This window comes from Tigriopus californicus, chromosome 4, assembly GCF_007210705.1.
Source record: "Tigriopus californicus strain San Diego chromosome 4, Tcal_SD_v2.1, whole genome shotgun sequence".
NCBI lineage: Eukaryota > Metazoa > Arthropoda > Copepoda > Harpacticoida > Harpacticidae > Tigriopus > Tigriopus californicus.
This window is the reverse complement of record NC_081443.1, coordinates 3,886,432-3,914,423: the sequence shown is the minus strand read 5'-3', so window position 1 is coordinate 3,914,423 and position 27,992 is coordinate 3,886,432. Positions and strand designations below refer to the sequence as shown.

Below are 27,992 nucleotides of genomic sequence, written 5' to 3'. Positions count from 1 at the left end.
GTTGTTGTTATAGGGTTGAGGTAGCAGCCTTAGCAACTCCCAAAGATCCGTCGGGCGAACGAAGTCCTGATGGAGTAAGTGAGTGCATAAGTGGGGCCGGAAAGACCGAGGAGACAGACTTAGCGAGGGGCAACTGATCCACAGTGAACAGGCCTATATACGTACGCGTACATGCATGCACTCATACGTTCACTAGAAGTGCATTCCAACATTGATTCATTCTTAGAGCCTGAATGGGGGCGTGAATATTCACCCGGCTCCTAGTGTTGCGTCTTCTATTGACCGTGATTCCGTGATTCCCTGATTGGGTGCTATAGGTGCTATAGGTGCAGCGGGTGTACCGCCGCTTTAGCTAGACGTCCCATCGAGGTGGTGGGTGGTGCCCTTCAGCCCACATAATGGCCGCCGCCTTAGGGGCGTACGGTGCAGGGGGGGCCGCTGCCACCCGTGAGAGCCTCTTGGCCACGTTGACCGCACTTCGTTCGCATCACGACCGTGATCTGCGCGTGGCTGAAGAGCAACTCAAACTCTGGGAGACTTCGCCCGGATTCTATGCCGCCCTAGTGGTACGTACCTCTTATCGACGCTACGCCCGCCGGCCGGTTGGCTCACTCACTAAGCCCTCCCAGCCTTGCCCTCCTCCATCCACTTTCCGGGGTTGGGTTCAATTGCCTCCAAATTAATCATGTGTTGGTTTTTGTCTGGCCGTAGGATATCGTGCTCAACAGCGAAAGCATCCCTATGGAAGTTCGGTGGCATGCTGTGCTCTACTTCAAGAACGGGATTGACAAATATTGGCGGAAAACCGCACCCAAGTAAGTTGTGGATAGCTGTGCTTAACCACTGCATTCAGCCGTCATGAATGGGGTCATCATCCATCTTTTTCGATTGATCTCTTTAGCGCCCTAACCGAGGAGGAAAAGTCGCACATTCGGGGCCAACTTTTGCAGAGTTTCTCGGAACCCGCCCAGCCCATTGCCTTGCAAATCGCCGTACTCATGGGCAAAGCCGCCAGGTAGGCGGGGCCCCGTGCCCAACATGTTTATACCTGTGTCATCATTACTTCATACCAATCTACATATATACTTACAACATCCTTGATATACCTATCATATCTTTTGGCACGATGCTGAGCCTACTCGGGTCCATCAGCCATGGTTTCGACGTTCCATGAAAGCTGGTAACTGTTGTCAGTCTTGTGCCTAGGGCGGAGTTAGGCCCATTTCTACTACCTTAGTACATATGAGTGGGGTACCAAAAGTTGTGGGCGAGTGATTTAAATATGGAAAAACGTTTTGAGGGATTAAGCTATTTGATCGAAACGAAACTGGAATGTTTCTTGATACGTGCAATTTTGAATTCCTGTTCGAAATGTAACGTGAGCCAATGTGTCAAATTGGTTAAAGTGAGATTGAGCCTCTTACCTCCAACATACACTCCTTGGTAAGTTGGTTGCCTCGAATCTGAAGCTGACAGGTCCTAATTTGATAATATTGATTAGAACAATACATATGAGTTATACCTATGATACCTAATAATAAAACCTTAAGTAAACTAAACTCTCTCTGACTGAACCCACGACCAAAGCATGAATGCCTGTCCCTGATCCTGAGCGATTATATTCGTATCCTCCCGCTTTTGGGTTGCATTCTTTTTCGGGAAATTAGTAGCCAAACTAACACTGCCATGACAGCGCATTTTGATAACTTATGATAAATATGGTTGTAGCGCAGTGGGTTAACGCGCGATCGACCTAAGCTCGGGTTCATGGGTTCGATCCCAGGTCTCGCCCCCACCGCTTTTCTAGTGCGGCATCATCATTGCCTTGAATGGCTTTCCTTGAACCCAGCATACGACAAAACTCAATACATCATGCTAAATTGTATATATTGTAATATTGAAAAAAATAACGGATCCAATGAGGCATTCTCGCAATAAAGACTTAAAAAATTAACTCTTATAAATATCGTTTGTGTTCCAGAAGAGTTAGCCAATTTGGTTGATTAATTTTAGTAAAATGAAGTATTTACTTTTTTATATTAGCTCATAACTTTGCTTGCTTAGAACTTTCGTTCCTGAAATTAAAATTTTGATCATGTATGTGTGCATTGTTGTTAGTTAAATATTTAATGAAACCACAGTTGATTTGTAAAAAGAGGGTCGTCAGCGCTATTTATTTAAGAAGCCCAAACTCTGTTTAAGTGACTTGAGATTTACGCAATGAGTCGTACAAACCTACTAAAAACCTCTCGTGACGTTTCGTGCTGTTGAGTCGTACATTCGTTAATTCGTCTTCGTACTATGAAGGAAATCTGCCAAAAAAATCCTGTCTTTAGCTCAGTATAAAGAACATGGCATTCAAGCACTGACACACCTGTTACACTAATCTTAGTAATAATTTGGGCCATGTTTCTGTTGTTTGGACACAGGGAAGCCAAACCAAAAAAGTCCACTGTTTATTTTGTTTGTTATCAAGTCAGATGGCAACTCTCTCGCTCGGCCTGCCATCTGATTTTGGGTGTCCCAATTGAGGGATATTCCCGCTTCGTCATCACAGCCAACATCAATTATTACTTCACCCTTGGGAAGGACCGCAGGTTCGCCCATTTAAGCTGTTAAAGTAGGAACTCATGCTGTAATTTAAATACCGCAAAGAAGCTTGGACTTGGCAAGCCTGGGATGAAGAAAGTCCACTAAAACTAAGCCAGGTGGGCCATTTTTATGACGCATGGTTTGATGTTGAAAAACTCTTTTGCTGTGCGGGTAAAGATGCTTCATATATAACAAAAGATCCGCAGAAGGTAAGCCTTGCGCTGATCTTTATGGTCGTTGTGGGACCCCCTCGCTCTTATTGACTAAGACATGGTCCTTTGTTCTCTGACCAAATATGGCTGTCCGAAAATGAAATGCGCACACAAGTAATATTGATATTGGCAAATTTCATGTCGAATAGACCATCATTTTCTTTTAGGAATTCTAAGCCTATTTTTGAACCAGATTTGTTTTTATTACAAAAAATAGATTTGCATCAGAAAGGTGACGAGATAACTTGTAACATAAACCACTGGAATATGGACAGGGATGATAGGATCTGGAATTAATATTTTGGAAGTGAATGAAGTTCTTCTTCAAATGAGATGGACCATAGGGTGCTAAATTGCATGCTTTAAATTTCAGCTTGATTAAACAATTATTGAAAATGTGTTAACTTTCAGTTTTGTGTTTGATTGGGCTAAAACTAGAATTACATATTTGTTGCCAGGGCTTGAGAAACGCGTTAATTTTTGAGTAACGCTACCGGTAACGCCTTACTTTTCTGCAAAAGTTACGGTATCGGTAACGGAACGAGTTTTTTAGCTCTCCCTTTACCGTCACATTCGTCGTTTTTAATGAGGAAAAAAAATCCTCCCAGATATTTAATAGCTCCGCCTCAAAAGCATTGACTTCCTAACTGACTTAAGGTAAGGGTTACGCAATACAGTTTATTTGTTACTGTTAGGATCAAATGAATAATCACGGGAGGCTGTAACTAGGGTTATCAATTCAGATGTGTGACATATGACATTACTAGTTGCAGGACGGAAACCCGTAGGTTAGCCTCAATTTTCAACCCTAATTTTCCTCTCGTCAAACCAGTGGTAAACTTTCCTTATTTCAACTTTTTTCAAACCATGAAAATAAAGATGAAAAAAGATTTGTCAACATAGATTAAAAGCAAACACCCCTTAAGTCCTCGAATCCTTGTATCATATTACCCTTGTACCCTCGTATATTCGTCATTTATTTCACGTCATATTTGCTAAACTTTGTACAAAATCGCTTAAAACGGCTTTTTGCAGTTTTAGGCCATTTTTTCCGTACCGCGTTCCTTCCTTTCGGTCCCTGTTTGTCGCAACCTCGGGTCAGTCTCATTTGAAGAAGAACGCATGCTTGTAACGAACATTTTTCTTATGCTGGAGAAGGCTGTTTATGAGTGCTAGATCGCCTAGAGGGATCCAAAATCAGTGAAAGAGGAGAATGTGACACTTGAAAAACCTGTGCCGATCTTTCCTTAAACCCGGGAGCTCCTAGGTCGACATTTTCGTCACTATGCTTTTCAGGTGAATCAGCTATTTAGCTCGAAGGACCTCAGTAAGGGTTCTCAACTCGAGCAAAACAGAAGGTATTGCCGAGCAATCAAAGATCAATAACGAGCCTTGAAGCAACAACCCCTTGTTGTAGTCCTAGAAAGGCAGGCTCACGTTTTGACACTCGGTTAGGCGTTTTTTTAGTTTTACTTCCTTTGCTAGAGATGGGAGCCCTAGCTAAGGTCCTTTAAGCTAAAAAGCTGCCTTTCCGGATCAGTACACAGGAGTTGAAGGGTTAAAGATCTTTAAGAATATTTACGTATGGACAAAGCGTTTTGGTAATGGTAAAAGCCTTCAATTGGCTGCAATAGCACCACTCCAGGGTTACACATTTAAGCTGCAGTAAAAACGTCACCACAGACTCTTTGTTTCCTTTCCAATAGTTTGAGCATTATCATACGACCCAACATCATGGGAATCAAACCCATTGAGCAGAATTTTTATGTTTTAATGCATAGATCTTGAACAAGCCACAGTTAGACAAGTCAATATCCATTTCTTTCAAGTCAAAGCTTTGGCAAACAAAATTAAAACTTGAGATGTGTTGATTTGGTTGGAGGAGGTTCAAGCTCTTCAGAGGTTTGCTCGTCCTTTGTGCCTTTCGCCGAGAACCCCTCAGAAGTCAGCAAAGAGAGGACTTGCTCTTCTTTAATTTGAATCCTTTTATTATATTGAGCCATAATCCAGAATACCCAGGTCAACGTGTAGTGCTTATATTATTGACTACTTATGTTACCGATATTATTGTAGAATGAGAAGGCATTGCGTATGCATTTATTAGTTCCATAAGTAAATTTTTCCCTTTTTTCTTTTACAAATGCTCGCCAGGTATTATTCCTTTGAGTAAATATGAGAGTAAGTGCAATTTTGTCTGAAATAGTCTTCGTTAGAACAACTTTCATTGTAGAGGTTCATAGAAGATATTTCTTGCTCAGACTAAAGAAACATAATTTCTCTAAAATTGAAATTAAAAGTTAGGAATGATTCCATTTTGAAGCAATAATCTTCGACTTTAGAGCCACCGTCAATATTGAATTGGTTCATGAATTAGAGCGCATACGTTTTAAATAAACAATTGACGTGTTTAATTCGAAAAAGTATTTGCAGTAGTAAATCCGAAAGCGATAAGGTTTTTCTTCTGAAAGCACAGGAAACAATAAGACAATAAGAAAAACAGGAAAACAAGACTTCCGAAACGCCAAAAATGAGCGAAAAGCCTTTACTTTTCTTGAAGAAAAAGACAAGTCGGTCTATTTTAAGCCATTTCTAACGCTGAATGAGCTCGAGCCCCAATCAATTCAATGGCTGCTATTTTCGTGGCTTGTTTCCTTCTTTATTTAACCACTTGAACCCTCGATTGACCCAGTTAAGTTCAGTGTCGATTGAAATCCTCCATTTCAATTGGGTAAATTAAAAAACAATGGTGTCAATCGGTGAAGTGGATAAGCCACGAAAATAGTTGTGAAAGCCACTTTTTATAGAAAAACACCAAGACTGACTGCAGATTTCGTGACCCTTTAGAGACTGGTATGCCCTTCAAACATTTTTAATGAGTTGTTGAAGGTTTCCTTTAGTCTCACAAACCGCAAGGAAACTTTAAAGGAATGAAAGACAGGAATTATTTTTCTTTCTTTTCTTTTGATAAGAAGACGAGCTAATTAAAAAAACTTTTTGAAGGCTAAAGGGTCAGCTTCCTTCATTTCTGTTCACCAGTGATCGACAGCTTCAATTCTCTTACAGACTTGATGTTCCCAAAGATTGGCCTCAATTGATTCCAGCCCTCCTCGAGTCTGTGCAATCGCATACGGATATCATTCAGCACAGATCCCTAATGGTAATGCATCACGTGATCAAATCACTGGGATCAAAACGGTTAGCGGCTGACCGGAGAGTGTTCCATGACATGATCCGCCAACTTCTGCCTTATGTGATCCAAATCTGGCAAACGCATCACTCGATATTCATGCAACAGGTAAGAAAAGTGTAATTTGGACAACATATGTTCATGAAGATGTTCTCGATCTTTCCATTGTTCATTACGATGACGGCTAAGGCTGAAACTGTTCGTTTGGTAATCTCTATATGCGGCAAGGACTGCACTTATTTCAAAGTTCAAATTAACTGAGATCTAGAATCCTCGTCCAAAATGTGGATGTGGTTGTGTTCTGAAAGAGAATATGCGGGTAAAAACTTGTTGAGGTTATGAAAAGAACACTCCGGCTAATTAATCAACTGAGTATATAAGAAAGCAATTAGCAAGTGAAAGCTGGTATGCTACATTTGGAGTAAAAAAGACCAAAAATATTCCTTAATATACAGCACAAACCTAGTTGGTTTTCAGTTTTCTGTCTATTTTTCACTGAAATTCAGAACTGGAATTCATAACAAGACAGAGATAAAGCCTAGAATAAGTTTCTCTCAAGCGCAAGAAATGGTTTTTGCACCTTGCCTCTGAATGAATAATAATGGCCTGAGAAGTTTAGCGATGGGTTTTACAACATGTCATAGAATTGGAAATGTTTTTATGCCTCACCTTGGCCGAAATACAAAGTGACCAATATGCTCGTGTTCTGCTTTTCAGACCTCCCAGCAGCAAATTCAATCCATGTCCATATCCCTAGAGAAGGCCACCTTGTCCCTAAAGGTGCTAAGGAAATCCATCGTCCATGGTCTAAAGGTTCCCCACGAAAACGTGGACGCAATGAGATTCCTGAACATGGTTCCACCCTTGGTTGGAGATGTTCTCAAACTTCGTAAGTGAATCGGTGGGAGTGGTCGAGTAGTGGGAGAAAACAACCATATAGATAAATTGTAGAACGTGGTTCTGAAGGAAATTGGCGAGTGAGATTTTCTAGAATCAATACGAAGTCATGAAAGATGATCGTATTAGCGCGAACGAATATGATTACCATTCCCACAACATTGTCTTCAGCCAATTTATTTGCCAATGGCAAAGGTTAAAGTGCATATCCTTGAAATGCGAGTAGCTCTTCGAGAGGGTCTGGTGACTTGACATTCCTTTATATAATTGAGGCAACTTTTCTTGTCTAGTCATGGCCAATAATGGACCGTAACAAAATCAATGCCGACCCTTTTCAGTACCTGTATTCGCAATAACTGAAACTAATTCTTTGTGATTTTTGAAAGTTGATCATTTGTTCTCAGCGAAATGTTGGATTAACAACTGTGTACGGAATGACTACTTACTTGACCTTTGCCAAAAGTAATGCTTTTAAAACCTAAAATGTTGTCATGTCTTCATTGTTAAGATGAATAAATGAAGATGAACAGGTCTCCTCCACGTTGTTCCGATAAAAGTAGATGTGTACATTTGGTTGAATGAATAATTAAAAAGGAAAGATTATATTTTACTTTCCTTGCCCAGCCATTTTCTGAGATGATTATTCTGAACGTGACTTCGCATTTAATTTTTGGGATTGTCAAGTTGGACAATTCCAAAGAAGTTTTGACTCATCTGTAAGGTTCGGTAACTCCCTTTCTAGATTGAAAAAAAAATCGGCCAATCTATAGATCGTCTCGTGGAATATTTCACTGCGTTATGTATTTTAAACCGAATAGTACATCGAGATGTATGAAAATCATGATTTTTTTTCACTGCCCTTTACAGGAAACGATTATCCTCAACTTCGGGAAGCGTTGGAAAAGTATCTCGTGCTGTTTCTTAAACTTTTGTCAGACCTTTTGGACAATCATCCGTTCTCCTTCCTTCCCGTCCTTAAGTCTACCCTGGACTTGATATGCTTCTCTTGCTTCACTGCCGAAGGTCAGAAGCTCGTGTTTCAACGGTTTTCTATCTTCGCCTTGAATCTATTGAAGCAAACGTTACTCTGCGTCGAGTATAAACCACCGAAAAATCCAGACTACGAACAAGGTAAGAAATCTGGGGTGTTTTTCTGATCAAATGTAATAACCAAGAGTAATGATATATGTCGAGACATATCTCAACCTAATGGCCGAAACCAATTTTTATTACGTAAAAGCAGAGCCATTTCATGTATGATTTTTTCCAAATCATCCAAGCTTACATTTATATATTTTTGTTCATCATTTGTTTACTAAGAAAGTGAATAAATAAACCAAATAGGTGAAAAAACACCCTTAAGTATGCAAGTAACTAAGCACACTGCAGCAATTGGTCTTGTTGCGCTTGTACCAAATATCAATTCCTCATGTTTAAGTGAATCGGAAATGATTAACACAAATTACTTGGGGTCGACGCTATCTTTCGAGATTTTTGCAGTATTCATGAAAGCTTATAGACGAGGAAGGAAATCCCCTTAGGTTTAGCTCTGCATTGGCTTTCAAAGTCGTACATTCCAAGAGTTACCGAAAAATTGGTTTTTGGTTCAGAACCAAATCTATGAAGGATACATAAATGAGGAGTAATGATATGCTTCTTAAGCAGATGCTTAAACAAATCTGAGCCAACAAATTCACTTTGACGAAATCTTAAGGCTACTTGAATCTGATCTGGCAAAATGAACTGCAATGTAACGTCTGAGACTGACGAGTTAGATAAAAGTTTGGGAAGGAGACTCAAAAAAAGGCCTTGCATAATGCGGACGCTCAGCACATTGACAATATTCAAAAATGTTTTGATGTTTGATGTCGACAATGAAAAGTGGAATCAAATCAAAGCCTGGTTGAAGTGTCAATTCAGGCAAAATATTTTAGTACGCATGATGAACCTAGGGTTCTCAATTTTTTTTTATTCCTTAACCATTTTTCGACAATGTTTTCTTCTATTTATATATTATTCCTCTACTATATACTAGACCCTAAATATAGCATCATCATCATTGTTTCAGTACATCTGGCTATGTACTCATAACAACAATAGTGTTGTTTGAAGGAAAAGAGCAATGAGAAATTAGCTGATGCGTCATCATTCATTACAAACAGAAAACGGCGATTCAGCATAATTGTCTTACGTTAGTGTTTAATCAAACTCCAATTCAAAATTTATTTGTTTTGCCGTTGAAACGGTTTACTTAATTACGTCCACAAAGTTAAGAAATGTTCACAGCCACCTGGTATAGCTGTACACCATAGGGGATAGTCAAAAGAAAGCCTAAGCAACCTTTTTTGACGGGTGTTTTAAGAGTGCTTGTTTCTGCCCACAATCATTGGCGAGCAAAGAAATATATTTGTACTTAGACACATCTTTACTAATCGAAGTCATCCAATACTTTGTATTTTAGCGAAAGAATCCGTACATTCGCTCACCAACGAAGGCCATACCATAAAAGCGTCGTTTTTCTCTGAAGCGATTGTGAAGCGGATTTGCGAGTGTCTTATATCTCACTATCTTCCATTGACTGAGGATGATCTTGCTCTCTGGGATGCGGACGGAGAAGAATACGGTAAGAATCACTCGGATGAAGGACCTCCTTCATTTTGAAATAGTAGCATTGGCGAAACCACGCTTTACGTTTTTTTTAACTGATTGCTGACAAATTATGGGAAATTATCCATGATGTTTTTGGGCATTCAATATCTATTCAGAGTTGAATCTACAGTACATGAGTCGCTTTCGAACTTTATTTCGAGTTTCATTGTAACCTTCTTATGTATGATTCTTATTCGGACTCCTGTCCAATCAAGTACCGTAAGTATGTAACTTTACGCGGATGTTCTTTTCACTGATGGCGCTCATTTTCTGTGCCATTGACCAATTGAATTATCTGATAAGTGACTGCAGAATGTCTCGAGGTTCTGAAGGTTCTCGAGGTCACAAATGTACCCAGAATAATAATAAAGACAGGTTAGATAACACGACAGTTGAGATGCTCTTTTTTCGTTATCAAATGTATGCAGTTGCTCCACTGATATACCTACAAGGGTGTTTCACAAGAAATAGTTTCCATGGCGCCAACTTGCAAGATACGCAATTTGGTTTGAATGATTGTTTGGTTGATGAAAAATGGTTGAATAGCATTGACGGGTATGGCCAGGTTAAAAAATAATTAGAGAGAGGAGTTGGCGCGATCTCATGATTGCTGAAGAAAAGCCGAACGGGATGCTTTCATCGGTTGATTCACTGAGTCATTTATGTTGTTGTAAAGTAGATGTGAAAGTAAGCAAGAACATTGTCATCAAACCAGAATATATTCACATCATCATCTTCATCAACTAGTGTCTGGAAACAAAGAGGAAGACTGCGTCTGTTTCAAGATGAAAGTCTGACCTGATTCCTTCCTTCATCCCAACTTCTGCACGGCGAGAGGAGTATCGATTTAAATAACTGAGCCTTTCCATTTCAGTGTGCGAAGATGGTGGGGATAGCTGGAAGTACAGCTTCCGTCCCTGTTGTGAAACGCTCTTTTTGAGCTTGATCCATGAATTCAAAACTATGCTGGTGCCTTGTCTGGTGTCATTGGTTCATCAAAACAGCTTACCAGTGCCATCGACAGATTTGAATGCAATCCTCTACAAGGACGCCGTTTACAACGCAGCGGGACTCACAGCCTTTGACCTTTTTGATGAGGTAAGCATTTTCTGACCTACTGATTAGTTCCAATACGACTGTGCCGAGATATACAGTAGACATTGGGATAAGATCCTCTTTTTTGAGAAATGAGGCTCAAGGTTGTCTTGATGTTGGCTGACAATGAATTCATTTCTTGGGTTTTTCCTCAAATAGGTAGCCTTTTTCAATCCCTTCAAGGTGCTTTAACGAAATATTTCCATTACGGAAATTGAAGTTCCCACTTGAGAACCAACTTTGTCGCACTTCGCTAATCGGGCGTCAAACTGCAAGTACATGAGATTCACACCGAATGTATGTTATTGATAGTAGACATTTTAATGTGGTTTCTTTTCTCAAGACCTAGTGGTAGAGTAGAAAGCAGAAGTAAAGTTATTTCAAAGTAAGTTCGAAGTGAAATGTACTAGTCTTGTGATATTCGTTGACAGGTGGCGCCAGTAAGGGTTGGTGTGTTTGAAGAGGTATTTTTTCTTTCTGAACAAACTCGTTGACGAAAAACGGCAAGCTCGACAAACTTGCTTGTTATATTGAACAAAAGTTAATCGGCTTGGCAGGTATCATTGACAGGCCGGAAGAGATGTTCAATGTGTGAGACGAAGCAGAGGCCTTTTTGTTCTTAAATTCACCCCCAACGAATTAGATTCTGAGAAAGAGCCTCAATATTCTTTTATGTGGTGCTAAGGTGAATCGTGGTTTGCAATATTTGTATTTGAAATAAGTTCAAATTGAATATTTCTTTAGAGCTTAGAACACTTTCATAAATGTTTTTTTTAAGTCATTCATTATTGTGTTGGAACTTCCTTAAGGGTAACGGGTGGGGAGTTTGTCATGAATCGTGTGGCTTAACCTGAAGAAAAAGAATTTTTCAAGCGCCTCAAATAGGTTCTTAGGGATGAAGAACCCTCAAAATTGAGGTGAAAGGGTGATAAGGCAAATTTGAAAAATGCTCTGTGGCTTTTAAGAGCCATCGTTGCGGTGGCTCGTGATTTATTGGTTCTGTTGTGGCTGGGACCAATTCCCACTTCTATCGCCTGCTCCTATCATGGTTCAACCGTTGGTGGAAACGTTAGCCTCCCTTGCAAGTCTTTCTCCGCGCCTCCGAAGACTTCGAAGAACCCGAGAATGCGAGGAAAGTTCGTGATCCCGCTGCTCGGACTTCTCTGAGTGGAATCGTCAAGAACCTAAGTAGTATTCAAGGAGCATTCCAACAAATTGATCACGAGTTGGTGCGGAGAAAAACAGGTCGTGGAAACACACTCACCATAGAAAACTTTCTGCAAGACAACTTGTTTCGTACGTTTTGGATGGGCGACTCCGTTCCAGAGGGATATAAGATGTAAGTAATAGCTAAACAATTTGTTGGGATTTGATAAAGAGTTCAAAGTGAAAGCACGTGAATCATAAAATGTCTGCCAAACTTCAGACTGGCTTTTCAAGATTCAAAGGATTCGATGGCAAATGTTGCCCAATTGTTCGAATGAGGAGCAAAGTGGCACAAAATCATTGACTTCTTGAATTATTTCTCCTGTGTTGTTGTGAACCCTTTGCCAAATTCTTGGTACATAACGCCATACGTTATCGAAACCGCTAAAACAAGGAAATACAATGTTGCGAATTCAACTTTCAGGGCTGCATCTTCTGATGGAATAGTTTACGTGAATCCCTTTGAAGGGCCATCTCTTTTGGCATTGGGAATTATAGGAATTCTCTCCAACTCATTGTGTCTGTTGGTTTTGCAGCGACAACAAGAACTCAAGCTGTCGCCAGATTACATCTTTCTTCTGAAACTGTTGTCCTTGTTTGATCTGCTGTATCTCATCACATCGACCCCACTCACGTCCTTCCCGTACATGTTTCCTAGTTTTCGTTACTACTACGAGCCCTTCGTGTTACCCTGGATATTTCCATTCATGCAGATTACAGTGATCGCTTCCATCTACACGACCATTGCATTGGCTGTTGAACGATACTTGAGCATTCGATCGCTCCATGTTCACACCACGTTTCCCGTTAAGACGGCCTTGGTCTTGATTCTGATCTTCAGCTTTGGAATCAACATACCAAGATTCTTCGAACTCAGAGCAGTTCGAGTTGAGAAGAATGACATGAAGCAAATCAATAACACGGGATATATTTTCCAAGACTACGCTATTACCACCTCAGTTCATTACGAAGTCAAGCCTATCGCTCGGTTCTACACGGTGGCTTATTTCCTGGGCTACAACATGATAGGTTCGTTCTTGATCTCCCTGTTCATCCCTGTGGTGACTTTGGGCACATTTAATACGCTCATATGGAAGAAGCTCCAACATGTGAGATCCAACCGAGTGAGACTAGGTCTTCGAGAAAAACAAAACGCCCGGGCAACGCGCTCTCTGGTCTTGGTGGTTATCTTCTTTTTCATTTGCCATTCAATGAAGTTTGTCGTGAGTGGATACCAGGTACGAGAATGGCTTTCCAGTTTGACCCTTTAAATGGTAAGATTGTCCAATTGAAAGCAAATATGTCCCCGGCTTTGGTACTTTCCGCGTGTTATCAGTAAAAAACGACCCCTGAGTCAGACCGTTTGCCATTTTGTAGATATTTGGCAAAGTGGATCTCTTTTTTTTGAGATATCAAGACCGCTTGAAGTCTGGCTCTGTTCAATTCTTATTCGCTTTTAGGTTTGTTGAGCGGCAAAATATGTCCAAATAGAATATGTAACTTCAAGGATTCCAAGAAAGTGTGGACATTCAGAACTCACTGTCCAAATTTTCCGGATTCAACCTCACGCTAAAACAAGAGATTTTTCAGCAATTCAAATCGAATGAAGCACAATGAATAATTTCATTCATTTTCTCTTTTGTTGTCTGCTAGTGCGAGCCTTTTGAATGGAGTATTTCATATCCCTTGTTTAAGGATCCAATTAAGGTGGACAAATTTGCTCTCAAAAATATCCATAAGCATCGCAAATAGCCGATGAATATGGTAGCTCAAAATCTATCCAGCACTTGGACTGAAGGGGAATAATTTTGTTCTTCCAGTTGGTAGACTCTCTCATCAATCCAGTCATCCGTACAGAATGGCCTGTCTGGGTCCAATATTGCACCTATTTCAGCCACTTATTTCTGGCCTTTGGGGCTTCTGTCAACATCTTCCTCTACTGCTCCTGTGATAAGCGTTTCTTCGTCGTGGTACAGAAGACCCTTAAAACCTGGTTCATTTGGCCATTCACAACAAAAAGCTCCGATAATAACGGAGAGGACACAGCTAGAAATGTCAGCTTAATCGAAAATACCTGTCAGCAAATGAATGGGGAGAGCCTTGAAGGAGGGATTGCACTTCTAAGCTCATCCCCACCAAATGAAACCATCGAACAGCATGTGGAGGACATCCAAGTCTCAAATGACTTTGTGAGTGAATTTGCGAAATGCAATAGAAACACCTCGCCAAAGGCAGCTGTTCATCAATGTCCTAAGAGAACGAGCTCATTGCAAGAGTGGAACACCAAAGGGAAATTACCCTCAAGAGTGGACAAGATGGACTCGTGGGTTTAACTTGGCCAGCCTTGTGGTGAAATGGTCAAGTTATCACTTCAACCATGTGAATTACTGTTTTAATGGCAATGTTTGTCATTGTTTGTCAGACAAAAAAATGTGATCGGATCAAGAAACTAATAATCTATGTTAAATGTTACTCATTTCTGATTGGTCAATCTTGACGTATAAATCTGGTCATTTTTTGGCTCGTGTTAACGTGTTAAATGCCATTTAAGTATCGTGGAACCACACTCATGGATATGGAAATAAATTTTATTTTGCCCTAAATCAAATTGATCAAGGCATCATTGAAGCTAAGATGACATTCAAAACCAATCATGCATAATTAGAATTGGACTCTGTTTAGCTTACAATCGCTAGAGGAAATAATTTATTTAGGTACTCCAGTTCTTTCAATTACCTCTCTTGTGCCGAAATATTCACAAAAAAATCGGTATAATATTGAATGTTAAATTGAAAGAAAAGTATTGCCCAAAACGCAAAGATTTCGCGAAACGCATCGTAGATATTTCCAAGAAAACGCATCACATAGCCATTTGTTTTTTGTATGCTTTCTTAATTTTAGATTGATTTTGATCGATGGCTTGTTTCTGGATTAGAGCCCGAGTTAGCCATAAAGGATTCCAACTACCGAATCATCAGACGACGAGCTGTATGGCTCCTAGGACAATGGTCTGGGGTGAAATTGTCCCCTCAACTACGACCCAAGCTCTATCAGGTATGTGAAATCGTGATTTCAAATGCCAACCGATTAACATTTCTTTGGCACATCTGACTGGTGTGTACGACTTTCAATATGTGTCACAAACCTGCAAGTCACGTGCCACCATGTTCATGAGAGCAAGTATGATAACTTGAATGGCCCAAATTTTGTAAATTGAATGATTGATTATGTTCAAATTTTTGTCCCAATTGATCTACGTCAAATGTATATTTTGAGTAATTATTTACAGATGATCATCCCGTTATTACACGGCCAAGAAGATCTCGTAGTGCGAATTACCGCTGCCAAGTCCTTGAAGGTGGTCATTGATGATTTCGAGTTCTGCTCTGAGGAATTCGAGCCTTTTCTTGGAACGAGTTTCGGTCAACTATTTCAGCTCTTGAAAGAGGTCAAGGAATGTGATACAAAGGTATGATCCGAGACTTTCCTTCCCTTCTATGATTTTTAGATCGAGTCTCGAAAGTGTTGGAAGTGTCTTTTAATTATTATGAACTCAGAGCAAGACATAGCTACTTTATTTCGAATGTTTTTTGGAAAGTAGAGGAAAACTTACCTTTGATGGGGAATCACAAGCGTCGACCGAGTAGTGTAGTTTGCTTTAATCCTTACGGTAAACTATTATTTGTCCCTCGAGCTTTCTATAAGACGCCTGTCAATTCTTTTGGATCGTGTAAGTGTTTTCATTCTAAGTTGCAGTCTAGGAAGGAAGGCTTTGACAAAGTTTTAACAAGACGCTTTGATACAACAGAAAAGGTCAGAAGTACTCACCATTGGGTGTTTGTTTGAAGGTTGAAGGTAGATGAACCTTTTGTTCAATCTTGTGAAGGCCTCATTTCTCTTTTTCCCTGGTCGTGTGTCAGTTCATCCGAAACCAAAGTGGAAACCTCAAAGTTTGAGAAATAGTTTCGCTTTTGTTTGTAAACAAGGAGGTTCGTTTCGACAAACAAGCTTTCCCCTATCTTACTACTCAATTGTCAAGCTGTGAGTGCGAAGACGTTTTCCATTCGATGGCTATCAAGCTTCCAGACTCGTGTTTCCAAAAAAATTACGTCAATGCTATCTTCATGCCAATTGAAGTAACAAATGATAAAATATGTTGAAATTACTTTTCAAATAGCGGTTCCTTGTATGCGAACGCATGTCAGCAATGCCAATTTGATATTGCAGCACTTGTTGAAGCTATAAATGATGGAATCCAAAGAAACCAGGTTGCTTGTTCTGATGTACACCAAATGTATCTATTACTCGCGATGCTTAACTTCGTGAATGATGCTACTTCAAACATTGATAATATTCGATTGCCCATCACGTTTTCAGAGCTTGGCACCAACTAGGGTTTAGGTTTCGAAAGTATTAAAAGGGATTGAAAGTACAAATGTGCCAAAGTAAAAAAGTACAACTTCACGTTTTTTTTCATTTTTCATCGGCACGCACTGAAAATAAGCATGTTTGTTTAAACATGGTTATTGAAATGAAAGGTCGATTTGTTACTCGTTGTAGAGTTCATACATCTTAAATTTTTAGAAATTTGGTCTTCAAATGCTATTTCCTCGAAAATCAAGTGGAATAATTTCCATGTTTATCTGCCTTTAGCTATCGGTATATAAAATTGCCTTTCGTTGTGCACGAGTTTTTTCAGTTGCCGATAAGAGCCCTGAGGGAGCAAAGAAAGAGTTGGATAATAGATTGGAAACCATTTGAGTTTGAGAAATGAAATGCCTGCAGTATATGAATTGATCAATCTACTGCCAGCTCTTCATGTATAAACTCCTCTCTCTTTTTCAGCTGAGTGTCCTCAATGTGTTGTCTTACATTATTGAGCGAATGGGCGTGTCGATCCGCCCTCTTTGTTCGGACTTGGTCCAATACCTACCAGCCTTATGGGAAGCCTCCAACGATCACAACATGCTCCGATGTTCCATTCTCACCACTTTGGTTTTTATTGTCCAGGTACCGTAAATCTATCGTTCAATATGAAAGGGGATTGCATTCCCAGTAACGGTTATGAAGCCTAAAAAAAACGGGAATACGTATACGATATTGAACGTCTGGCAAGAATGATATGACGTTCTGCTAAAGATGTCCAAGAATTCCTTGGGTACGTTACTTTATGGATTTAGTGATGTTGGAAGGAATTGTATTACCTAGTATTGATTCCGATTAGATCACGATTGGGTGCGTAACTAGAAAGAAACACCCACTTATCTTAGAATATTAAACATGATATATTGCACATGAAGTTAAGAGTTCTACTGTAATTCGTGTGAAAGAGGCACTCTCAATGTGGATGGACCAAGTGCCTGTGGTCAATTGTACCAATGTTCATACAATGAGCTCATTCATTTTGAATCATGCCTGAAAGAGTTTTTGGACAACGCACGGAAGTTGGAATTTAATTGGAGGAGTTCATTTGTCGTCGGATATCCTAACAAGCTTTAACACCATTTCATGGTATTTTTTCATGGATGCTATTGCAGCTCATTTCCAACTATCTGTACAGAGCGTCATTCGACGGGCCCAAGAAAACTCGTCTGAAACACCTGTAGCGGTTTGAAACAACTGCTTTATGAGCTGAAAAGCTATCTACAACACTGAGAGAAATCTAACTACAAAAAAACCGTACAAATGCAGATGATCAATAAATAACCGTTTCCCATACTCGGAACACTCCCGGTTAGAAGTTAAGCAACGAGTTGCAAAGACTTCATATACAAGAACCCAATAACACCCAAGGACGGTCATTGACAAAACTACAATGCATACATATAGTGTTATATGATGAGAATTGTCTTGGCTTAGGTCGACGTCTTTAATTAGTTCCTGGGTACCGGTGTGGGTGCCTTCAAGGGACGTGTCCGTGGGTAGTTCGGGCGCTCTAAAGGCGAGTCCTTTTAGTATTATACTGATCATCTTGGTCTCAGCGAGATAAGGAGAAGTGGAGTAGTGTGAACCAGGGACTCTAAAGAGAGGAAACGACACGGATTTCCCCTCACCGCCAACTTAGGCCATTGCGTTGAATCAAGACATTAACTCCAGTATGAATAAAACAAGATTATCCGTACTGCATAGTACATTAAGGTGTTTTTAATTAAATAATGATCTCCTTGATATACAACTCCGTCCATATACTAAATATTTCTGAATTAATCTTGAAAGTCAGAAGAATAATGAACATCAAATTAATCAAAAACAATCAAATTGTTTTTCGATTGAAATTGGTGAAATATTGCGTAAAATTGGCTCAAAAACACACATAGATAGAAAATCATCAAGAGTCATTTTATTAATTGATGGGTAATGTACACTGACAAAATATAAAAAAATGTATGGAATAAGCAATAAAAGTGCATGTACATAAATGTTAACATATTAGAATATCTTGGATGGACAATTGATAATTTTGTCTAAACCCACACATTTGACAAAAAACATCAGGCGGCATTGGTGAGAAATGAATGAGTTATCTTTTTGTAGAGTTTAAATTTCTACTTATTAGGAAGTTTGCATAAAAGGCAGGCATTATTTAAGGGGCACAGAGAAATATCAAAGTACAGTAGACAAGATCTCAATTTGCACTTTGGACTCCAATAAATTGTTTTTCTTGCAAAAGCATCCAAAATACCAAAATAGTCAAATAAAACAGGTGCCATATCTCTTAAAATTATTATTTCATGATTATGAAGCATCCAAATGAGTTTAAAGAACAATATGTAGCTCAGAGCTACAGTATGTCTACTTTTGGATTGAGGGCCATTCCTAGAGTGAGAACCATAGTTTTCATAACAAATGCGTCAAATTACTTGAATTTTGGTCAAGATGTGTCTGAAAGAATTTTCTACAAATAACATTTTTGGCAAAAGAGAATTTATTGATTGTGTTTTGAGCAAAATCTTGTTTTATCAAGAAAACCTAATTAGCACTTTTCAGTTGTTGTACTTTAAGACGTGTTTCAAGTCATTTTAAGTTTATCTGAATGCCTGGTTTTAAGCACATACCATCAATGGTTACGAAAATGATATTAGTGACATATTTTGTTCAATAATTATGCCAATAACTGACATTCAAAAATTTCAGCGGCAAAAGTTTAGGCCTTACTTGGCGGGAAAGGTTTGATGATCACAAAAAGGTGGCGTTTCCTTGCTATAGTGTCCTTGTGTGAACCTATCAAGAAGCAACCGGGTTGTAGTTGGATTACTGCGCTTCACTTCTTCCGGGTCCTGTGGATGGCATTGGACAACGATGTCTGCCTTCTGAGGATGAATGAGTTGGAACCCTTGGTCCATAACTTCTTGAATAGTTGACCTCTCTTACACTTTTATCTCGAAATGCTTAGCCGTTGCATTTCCAATGAGCAGTGCTGATTCACAAAAGTCTTCATAGTTTTGATAACTCGTCGAAGACTTGCAAACATAATCCTCGGAACACGATCCAACCATGTATCCAATCTTCATCTATTTGACGGTTATTATGATTGACCAATGAAATCCAATATCATGAGGGTTGGCTCTTTTTTGCTATCAAGAATATAATACATTCTGGAGTCTCAACGTGCGCTTGCATATTTCGGTTTACTATTGTAACCAAAAATATAGATTGGAACTTTGTATATATAAAGAACGAGTGAGGTGAAATCATGCAGTCTAATCAATGCAGTTTCATTGTACGAATATTTCGTATCTTTAAATTTTAGCTGCTGAAATTTTTAATCCTAAAATGCAAGAGATCCTGAGATTTGCCAAGGAAAATTATAATCCATTTCGGGTTTTTGGGTTCCACTAAGCCTCCAAGAGAGATAAGCAATGCTATAACCCTTAATTAGCTAAGTTCATTTTTGCGTTTCTTTTCAACTACTACATGAATCTTGCCCATGGTTGCTTCACAATCCCTACTTTGGGATACAAATTCATCGAGAATCAAGATTTTAGTTCGATCACAGTATGCCTTGGATCGTAATATCATTGAAAATAAATCAAAGAAGGGTAAAAATGAGGCTGTTGTGGTTTTCTACTGGAGCTGAATCGGTAACCATGGAACAATACTACGCTAGCTAAGTGAAGGCAGCGCCTCTACAGTGTGAAACCATCACAAGGGAAGCCAGGCCGAAAGAGGGCACTACCAGCAAGCTAAATGGGTAACAGCTGAACTCGATCGGCTGGATTTGTGCTGACCATAGATAACTTCATATATAGATCGATCAAGGGCGCTGCGATTGCATGTTTTCGTCTCAGCTGTCACTGGTGGGCAAAATGTTTCATTCGTAGTGAAGCTACTTAGGACAACTATGGTACAAATTTGAATCGTTGACGGCTCGTCCAAATTCAGAGTAGAAACCCCTAATAAGACTCCTTGTCAAGCATTTGCTCTCGTCCAGCACGCTTCATAAAACGGGTTTGAGTAAGCTGTCCGGCCACAATTTTAACACCGAAATTTTGAAGAGGTTAAAATGGGGCTCAAGTTAAAGTTTTCATCCATGTGGTGGAAACACTTAACTGAAACGCAAGGAACAAGCCTGGGTTCAGGCTGACCTCCAGAGGTGTCGGAATTACTTTTATTACGTAAAGGCGCAACCATGTTGCCCACACACATGCACATTGTTGGGAAATTGAAACGAAATTCCGAATGCCTCATCATTGCGTTGCAATTTCGGATACATTTTTTTACACTTTTGAGATTTTCGAGATGCGTTGTTAAACAAGGACAATCAATAGAGTACAGGATTTGCTGTACTAATGTCCAAATCTTGTTTTGACATGTTATGTGTATTATGCCCTAAAAAGCATTTTTTTATTATTCGATCACTCTTTCTACCTGTATATTTGTAAGATTCAAAAGAAATTAAGATTAAAGAGGAATAACAAACGTTTCATGAGGATAATTCAACTTGCCTGAAGCAAGATTTCACGAAATATCTATGTCCTTTTTCCACCAGCGTCAGCTGACCTGAAAACATGCTCATGCTGTACAGCTCCTGTTGAGCTTAAGCATTCTAGTTATGGTTTTCTATGGTGCTGACCCATGGTGACCGATTTAGCTATAGTAGAAAACCATAACCGACTCGTTTTTACCCTTTTTGTTTCATATTCAATGATATCATGTTTGTTTCCACACTTTCCTCACACAAAACGACACAACCCAATTTTGATTTTTCGACGCTTTTTCATTGTTTCACTTGCTCATAAGATCTGCCACCTACCAAACAATATAAATAGCAGTGGAGTAGCACAGGTTTTGTTCAAATGGAAATGAAAGCTCAGATTAACCTCCTAATTCGGGAAACTTGCCTAGGTTCATTTTCATCACAGTCAATTGGGCAATTACTTAGTGCCTCCAATATTCAAATGATAGGTACTCGAGGGCATTATTCAAAATTCCTTCTTGTCGCGTGATCCTCGAGCTCTAGAGCAAAGCCATCACGTTTATGAACATCATTTTTTGGGTAACGTTGGGCCAGTCAAATATTGTACGAGACCCTAAAAAAGGTCAAACGCAAAACTGCTGTGAGGGAAACGAGCGCTTTGAAAGCGGTGAACTCATGTGTTACGAGGTGCCTTCAAAATTAAAATGCATTCGCTTCATATCGTTTTAATCATTGAAAGTATAGATTGGAAGCATTGAAGTATAGTGCGGCCTATTTTGAGCCCCTTTTGCTAAATTGAGTTTCTGTTACAACTGACAATGCTGAAACAATATCCATTTTGGCCAAGCGTGTTGACCCCACCTTTACCAAGTTACCTTTACAAAGTGGTGTTGTTTTTGACCTGGCAAAGCTGGGAAAAAACGCCAAGGAGATTACAAAAATTGAACCAAACATAAATGGCTCAAAATTGGTTGTTACACCAATAATAAAACAAGGATGTAGCGAAATCCATTTTGACTTGGAAGCGTTGAAAGATACACGAGTATCATAACAAAATGATTGGTTATCTTTATTTTCTGAGCAACTAGAAGTAATGGCCCCATTTGCCCAAGTTATACACATGTTTTTAGTGAGTTCCTAAAGGGAGCAGGGAGCAAAATTCGACTTTGAAGAAATTTCTGCCAGTTTCTGCCACCAGTTTCTACCAGGTTGTCAAAAATGCTTTTAATAACTTCCCATCCAAGTTATATCCTCGTTGGCAAAAATCCATTTTGAAGGAATTTCTGCCACTTTCTGCCACCATTTTCTGTCACCTGATCAAAACTGGCTTTTAATGATTTCTCAACCCTGCTTACAATGGATATTCGTGATGTTAGCATTCGGGTTAGCAATCCATGTTCCAAAGTGTTAAAAGTCAGATTCCCTGGGACCACCTCTTCATCTAGTAAACTAGATTTAATTGAAAACAAATTCATGATGTGTGTCCATGTGTTAGATCAAGACATGGTCTGAAATGGAATCAAGGATCCAAATGTTTGTGTGTTGTTTGCGTGAATTTAGTCCTGAACTTTTCCTCCTTTTTTTAGGGCTTAGGAACGATCAGTGAAGGTCTGGCACCTTTCTTATACCCCGTGATTCGATTGTCCACGGATCTTAAGGATCCCTGCAGCGTGTATTTGCTCGAGGACGGACTTGAGCTTTGGCTAACAGTACTGCACAACACAAAACAGATGAATCCCTCGCTCTATGAATTGTCAGCAAATATCTCGTCTCTCTTAGGTAAGTACCAAGACTTTTCCCTAGGCCTTTCCGGTGCGCAATTTCACCACTTAAGACTTAAAGGATTCTCGGAGGTGGGCCACACAGAGAAGTGGACAAACCTCCGCCTTTACAGAATTCAAAAGTCTTAAACATTACAGTGATTTGATTTGTTTACTTCCCAACAAAGTTGCACGTACAGAGGGCGGGTTTTTTCAGCGCTCGCACAGGCTTGGACTTTACCCAAAATGCGCATTTGCTCACCACTTAGGCTAGTGTATTTACATACCGGTTAATGTCCAAGCCCCTAACTCAGAGGTACGAGCTTTAAAAACAGGCCTCTGGACTATTATTTGTAACCATTTACCATCACATTCATTTCGCGTGCATCTTTGATGATCTCTTTTCGGGTAGCAGAAGCTCAGTAGAGAAATTGAATTTCATATTCTGGTCAGGTCTTTGTGGATTTGAATGCAAATTTTGCCAATTGATTGGCTTGGGATTAGGAGAATAAATACTGAGTGGTTCGAAGAGCTCTAAAATACACGTCAAAATTTGATTCAGTTTAGCTCAAGCGGAGAAGACCATAGCTGGTCCTGAAATTGAATTCATTTGCATTTTCTCGTTTTTTATTTTGTTTAATCAGTATGGAGCGTCCAGTTCGAATGGTCGGTATCAATCGCTTTGTCAATCAAAGTTGCCCTAGTTTGTTTGAATAATGATTGATTGAAAATCGTTTTAGGATAACGTGTTTTTAGTCCAACTTTAGATTATCTGACTCAATTGCTTTCGTCCTATATTTTCATGGAAGTATTCTATCCAGTTATTTTCTTTCTTGTCATCAGGATTGTGAACATAAAACATGTTTACTTTGGCTTACAATCACACTTCTTCCATCAAGAGCTCTTAAGATGATAGACAAGTATCCTAAAGCTCTAGCCTTGAATGACCCGCCAGATCTCGCATTCGTTCTTGTCAGATGTTCCACTTGTTTTCCATTGTTACAAAATAATTTGTGAAATGGTTTGGGAAACAAAATTCCTTCGCAGGCACTCATTCTGCTTTGAAAAATTTCTTTTGCTCTTGTTACTTTGGAATTATTGAACATCAATATTTGGCTTACCTTTTGATAAATCTAAAATGAATGGTATGGCAAGGAAACTGTCCTATTCGGCTTTGAAACAAGAGACGATATCGGAAAAAAATTACCACAAATATTCAAGATCCACGGTCGAGTAAAGCAAGTTCGTGAGACGAAACAAATGCGAATATTCCCATTGTTTCAAAAGGCACTTCAAATTTGACATTGAATTTGACATTGTGCGGTCATGTGACAGGAGCTTGATTGTCCTTGGTCAACCATGCCATCAAATGGTTGCTTGGCCAGACGTCGCGAATTATGGTTCGCCATTGCTTTGTTCAACGTTGAAAAGCGACTCGAGTGAGAGATTGATGCCTCCGGAGAAACGCGACAATTTCACGCCAACAAGGGCTTCTTGTTCTTGGCTTTGTCCCCAGAAACTTGGAGAGGCCTCAAATTACTTCTCTGGGGAATTCACACAAAGTTGTTTACTCGTTCATGTGTGTGTATTTGTCACGTGGTGACCTCGAGTGAAGGTGTTGGAAAAAAGAACATGAGAATGGGAAAAAGCAAACGGCAAAAGCACATTCGGAGGCCCCAGTGTAACTTCAAAGAAGTAAAAGGCCTCAATGCACTCTTTGAAATCGTAGTATTGGCACATTTGTTATTTTCATGGAAATTGTAATTTGACCAAGGGCCCGAGGTCCCGGTTTCTTCTTGGTCATCTATTAGGTGTCCCATCGAAAGCTTGGGCTTATTTTGGAATGCCTGGCAATGGCCTTCGAATGGCCTTCGGTAACGCAGGAGTGGATAAGTCATTTTGGAACGACGTCCAACCTTCATTTCGAAGAGCCCATTTTTGAAACCAAAGTGGCTATGGGGACGTTTAGGCAAGCTCTGGCAGGTACCTTTGTTTGCTGGTACCAGAGGCAGTGATGCATGTTTGGGGCTTCAAACACGTTTTTGAGAAGCTGACCCTTCTTTCACATTGCTATATGTGAGGAAAGGTCAGCTTCGTTAAAACCAGTTTGAAACGCCAATTTTGCATCACTGGCATTGGCAGGCAAGTTTGTTTGCTGGTACCAGCGCTTGCCTAAATGTCCGAATTGTTCCGAAGCGAACATCAAATTAATGAATAGTGGCATTTCATTCATGAAAGTGACTTTCGCAGATTTCTGCAATGCAATGAGGGTGGAGCTTATGAGTTGCAAGAATTTGTCGGCGTTTTCTTATACACGACCACCACCATCGTTGTCTTCGCTTTGCTTCAACCCTTTCCTTAAATGACAACCCATTATAGGGAACAATTGTATAGACTCGAGGGGTTGGAAACAAGGCAAAGGACTGTTTGAGAAATATGATATTTAATCCCGTTGTTTTGGATACAGTTCGCTCTCGGTGGTTGATTCAGTGTTCAATCCTATGAAAATAAGATTATCCCCTATCCACGAAGACTGTTCCAGGGAATCCCAATTGGCATGAGTCTATACAAATAACGCTGTTCCACGAAATCCTTCCAACGAGACTGGCATTTTCAGCTATTGTAGTATTTGTCATTCTTCATGACTCTTGTACACCAACAGTCAGACATTAGAGACACAGGCCAAAGCCCAATTCTTACCTTGGAAACCAATTTGAGAGACACAATTTCAAGGGCCTTTCTCGGAAATGTGTCAGAATACAGCTCGACAGACTGTTTATGAAAATGGGTTTGTAGGGCTGATGAAACTACTATTAACTAAAGAAATCCCTTGAGGTCATGTGCTAGTCTGAAATGGTCATGGTTGGATCGAAGTAGGGCCCTGTCTAGCATTCCTTCTGTTAGCATCCAATGCGGAACTCTCTGGCATCGTATCTTGACTATAATTGAATTATTGTTTCAGAATTGGGGAGCGAGAACCTCCGGACGATGATTTATATCCTTCAAGCATACATATTACTCTCCCCACATGACTTTCTGACCAACAGAGGACAGCAAATTGGAAAGACCCTCGAGGTGAGTGCAGTACGTTACAGAGTCGCTCGCACTCGTTGATATTGTGTTAGGAAAGAAGAGCCCATTCCATTTCCCACCGATGTCAAGAGAATCGATAATTCAATTTAAAAAGCCTTATAAAAGCCCAGACAGCCATAAAACTGCTAGTGGAGGAATTCCAACTCACATTTGATGGAATCCCAAAACCGCCATCAAACTTTCATTCAGCCAAGCGTTGATTTGACTGGTATTGGGAAGGGCAGATGCCGGAGGGACTAACTTCCTCTTGCCATTCAAGATTCTGATGGACCAGAAGTTTTCTCCTCCCGATGGGAAGTTATAGAACATAATTAGAGCTCAAATCTGGCGCCAGCGTTTAGTATTCGAAGTTAAAATTCTAGATTGTCTTTCCGAGCTTGACATTATATTGCTTATTGTTCTAAAGGTCACCCCGAAGCATTTTGTGAGAGCTTGGTCCTTGAACAAAGGAGGCCTTGGTCAAAGAAAATGACCGCCAAATTTGATGTCAAATTTTCCTCTTGACGACTTACAACTTGGCAGACACGTGGGTGGATGGGCGGTCATGAATCCACCAAAAGCCTTAGAAACTTGCCACCAAATGACTAGTGTTTAAGCTCCCGAAGTCCTGGTGTCAAAAAGAGTTTCTTCATCACTGAAAGCGAAACTTGCCAACTTCTGTTTACCTTTTAGGAAATGGTCACGGATCTCTTGGACGAAGGCGTGCTAATGGTTTTACGTCTCACCGAATTGGAGCTCAAGGTGGGCCCATCGCCCACGCCGTTCAAAGGCCTCATATGTCTTTCTCTTCGGTAAGTTACGACATGTAGGCTTTGCTTTAGCAAATTTTGTCGATAAAGTCTGGTTGTGCTGGTTTTAAATGCAAATTTAAAAAAAACATTCTTTTTTCGTTGGCGCCCACGCCGTGAATTCCTTTTTGTTTCGTGACCTTGGAAGCTCCGAACTGAAATTGCCTTTGTTGCTTCTGAGAATGTGCTTTCAAAGGAGCGCGACCACAATCCATTTCGGGATCACTTTTGACATGCACTCGATACAAAATGGACGTCGAAGTGACACACGCGGCAATGTGGTTTCCACGGAAATGGAAAAATAAACTCAAACTGAAAAAATAAACGCCTCCTAAACGTTTATAAATCTCTCCACTTACTTGAATAAGTTATTGTACTCGATGTAGAAGTTTCATTTCCATTGCCATCCAACCTTTGGTCGGTCCATCAAAAAGTGATACTGATTTGAATCCTTCTCCGCCTCCGTTTCAGATCAATATACGAGGGTGACGATTTCCCCATGGTGATGAGCCTTCACCTGTCGATTGCATCTCGACTCTTAATATCGTATCCTACTGAGTTCAATCAGTATTCCATTGAAGTGGCACAGATTCTCCAAAAGCCTCACCACGAAGTTGCAGGTGAGAATGGGACCCAAACATGCAAACGACTCCTCGATTATATTCGACTCTGATTAAGAGTCGCGGGATTCGTGACACATTGATGGAATCACATATAGGATGAAAAGCCAACCTTGAATACGAAACTTGCCTTTGGACCTAGGCTCTTCCACCATTCATATCTGACACAAGCATGGGTTTTGAAACAATCCCGTCGAAAATGTCTTTCAGTCGAGTCATTCGATATTATCCCCTCAAAGGACAAAAAGAATATATCTTGCAAATCCCCCCATTGAAAACAAAGTCATTTGAAGCCCAATGTTGGGGGGGTCGTGGAGTGTTATGCCATCTGTAGTGTAGTAGCGTAGTGGCACACATCCAACTTTAAGATTACGTCCAAAGATAATGAGTTAATCCGTAACATCGAATAGGTCGAATCTTGGATGTCTGGTTAGACAAAATGCTACAAGTGACCCAACCCGACCGCAAGAAGCTCCTGTCTCTAGCCTTGTCCTCCCTGCTAACCTCAGGCTCCTCAGTGGTTTTGGACCGGATATTTGCCATTATATTGAATGTGACCGAAACTCTCAACGATATTACGAGACAAGATGATCAGATCGGAGGCCATATCGAGTAAGTGAATATCGATTATTGATCCACGAGTTGTTATTTTGTATTGTCAATATACGTTTGGTTCTAGTGCCCTGATCAAAAGCCCTGCGGATTTGGCGGCCGAAGGCGATGACCTCGATTATGAAACCGAGCATGATCAGCGGAAACGAGACGTGGCGGCCCAAGATCCAGTGCACACCATCATCCTCCGGGATTATTTGCAGGCGCAGATCCAAAGTTTCAAGAATCAAATCGGCGAGACCCGCTACAAGGATATTATGACCAACGTGGACGTAGAGACCATGGCCAATTTGAAGGAGTTTGTCGTTCTGTAATGTATGATGTGCTTGCTCAGCCAATAAATTAGTGCCAACATCTCTAAAAA

The 27,992-nt window shown here is 40.1% G+C and overlaps 2 protein-coding genes across 2 annotated transcripts; both read left to right on the top strand.

The window, feature by feature from the left end:
- Positions 1-60: 60 nt before the first annotated feature.
- Positions 61-27,992, top strand: LOC131878826 (importin-11-like). The gene is made up of 17 exons (XM_059224957.1): positions 61-566; positions 712-815; positions 902-1,015; positions 5,868-6,099; positions 6,709-6,880; positions 7,756-8,019; positions 9,350-9,511; positions 10,412-10,635; positions 14,740-14,892; positions 15,128-15,307; positions 16,684-16,848; positions 22,342-22,534; positions 25,478-25,590; positions 26,281-26,399; positions 26,868-27,016; positions 27,427-27,628; positions 27,696-27,992. The coding sequence occupies exons 1-17, from the start codon at positions 399-401 to the stop codon at positions 27,940-27,942; spliced, it is 2,961 nt and encodes a 986-aa protein (XP_059080940.1). The 5' UTR covers positions 61-398; the 3' UTR covers positions 27,943-27,992.
- LOC131878829 (FMRFamide receptor-like) lies at positions 10,642-14,446 on the top strand. Its single transcript, XM_059224959.1, has 3 exons — positions 10,642-11,971; positions 12,263-13,076; positions 13,659-14,446. Exons 1-3 carry the CDS (start codon positions 11,940-11,942, stop codon positions 14,169-14,171), a joined length of 1,359 nt encoding a protein of 452 aa, XP_059080942.1. The 5' UTR covers positions 10,642-11,939; the 3' UTR covers positions 14,172-14,446.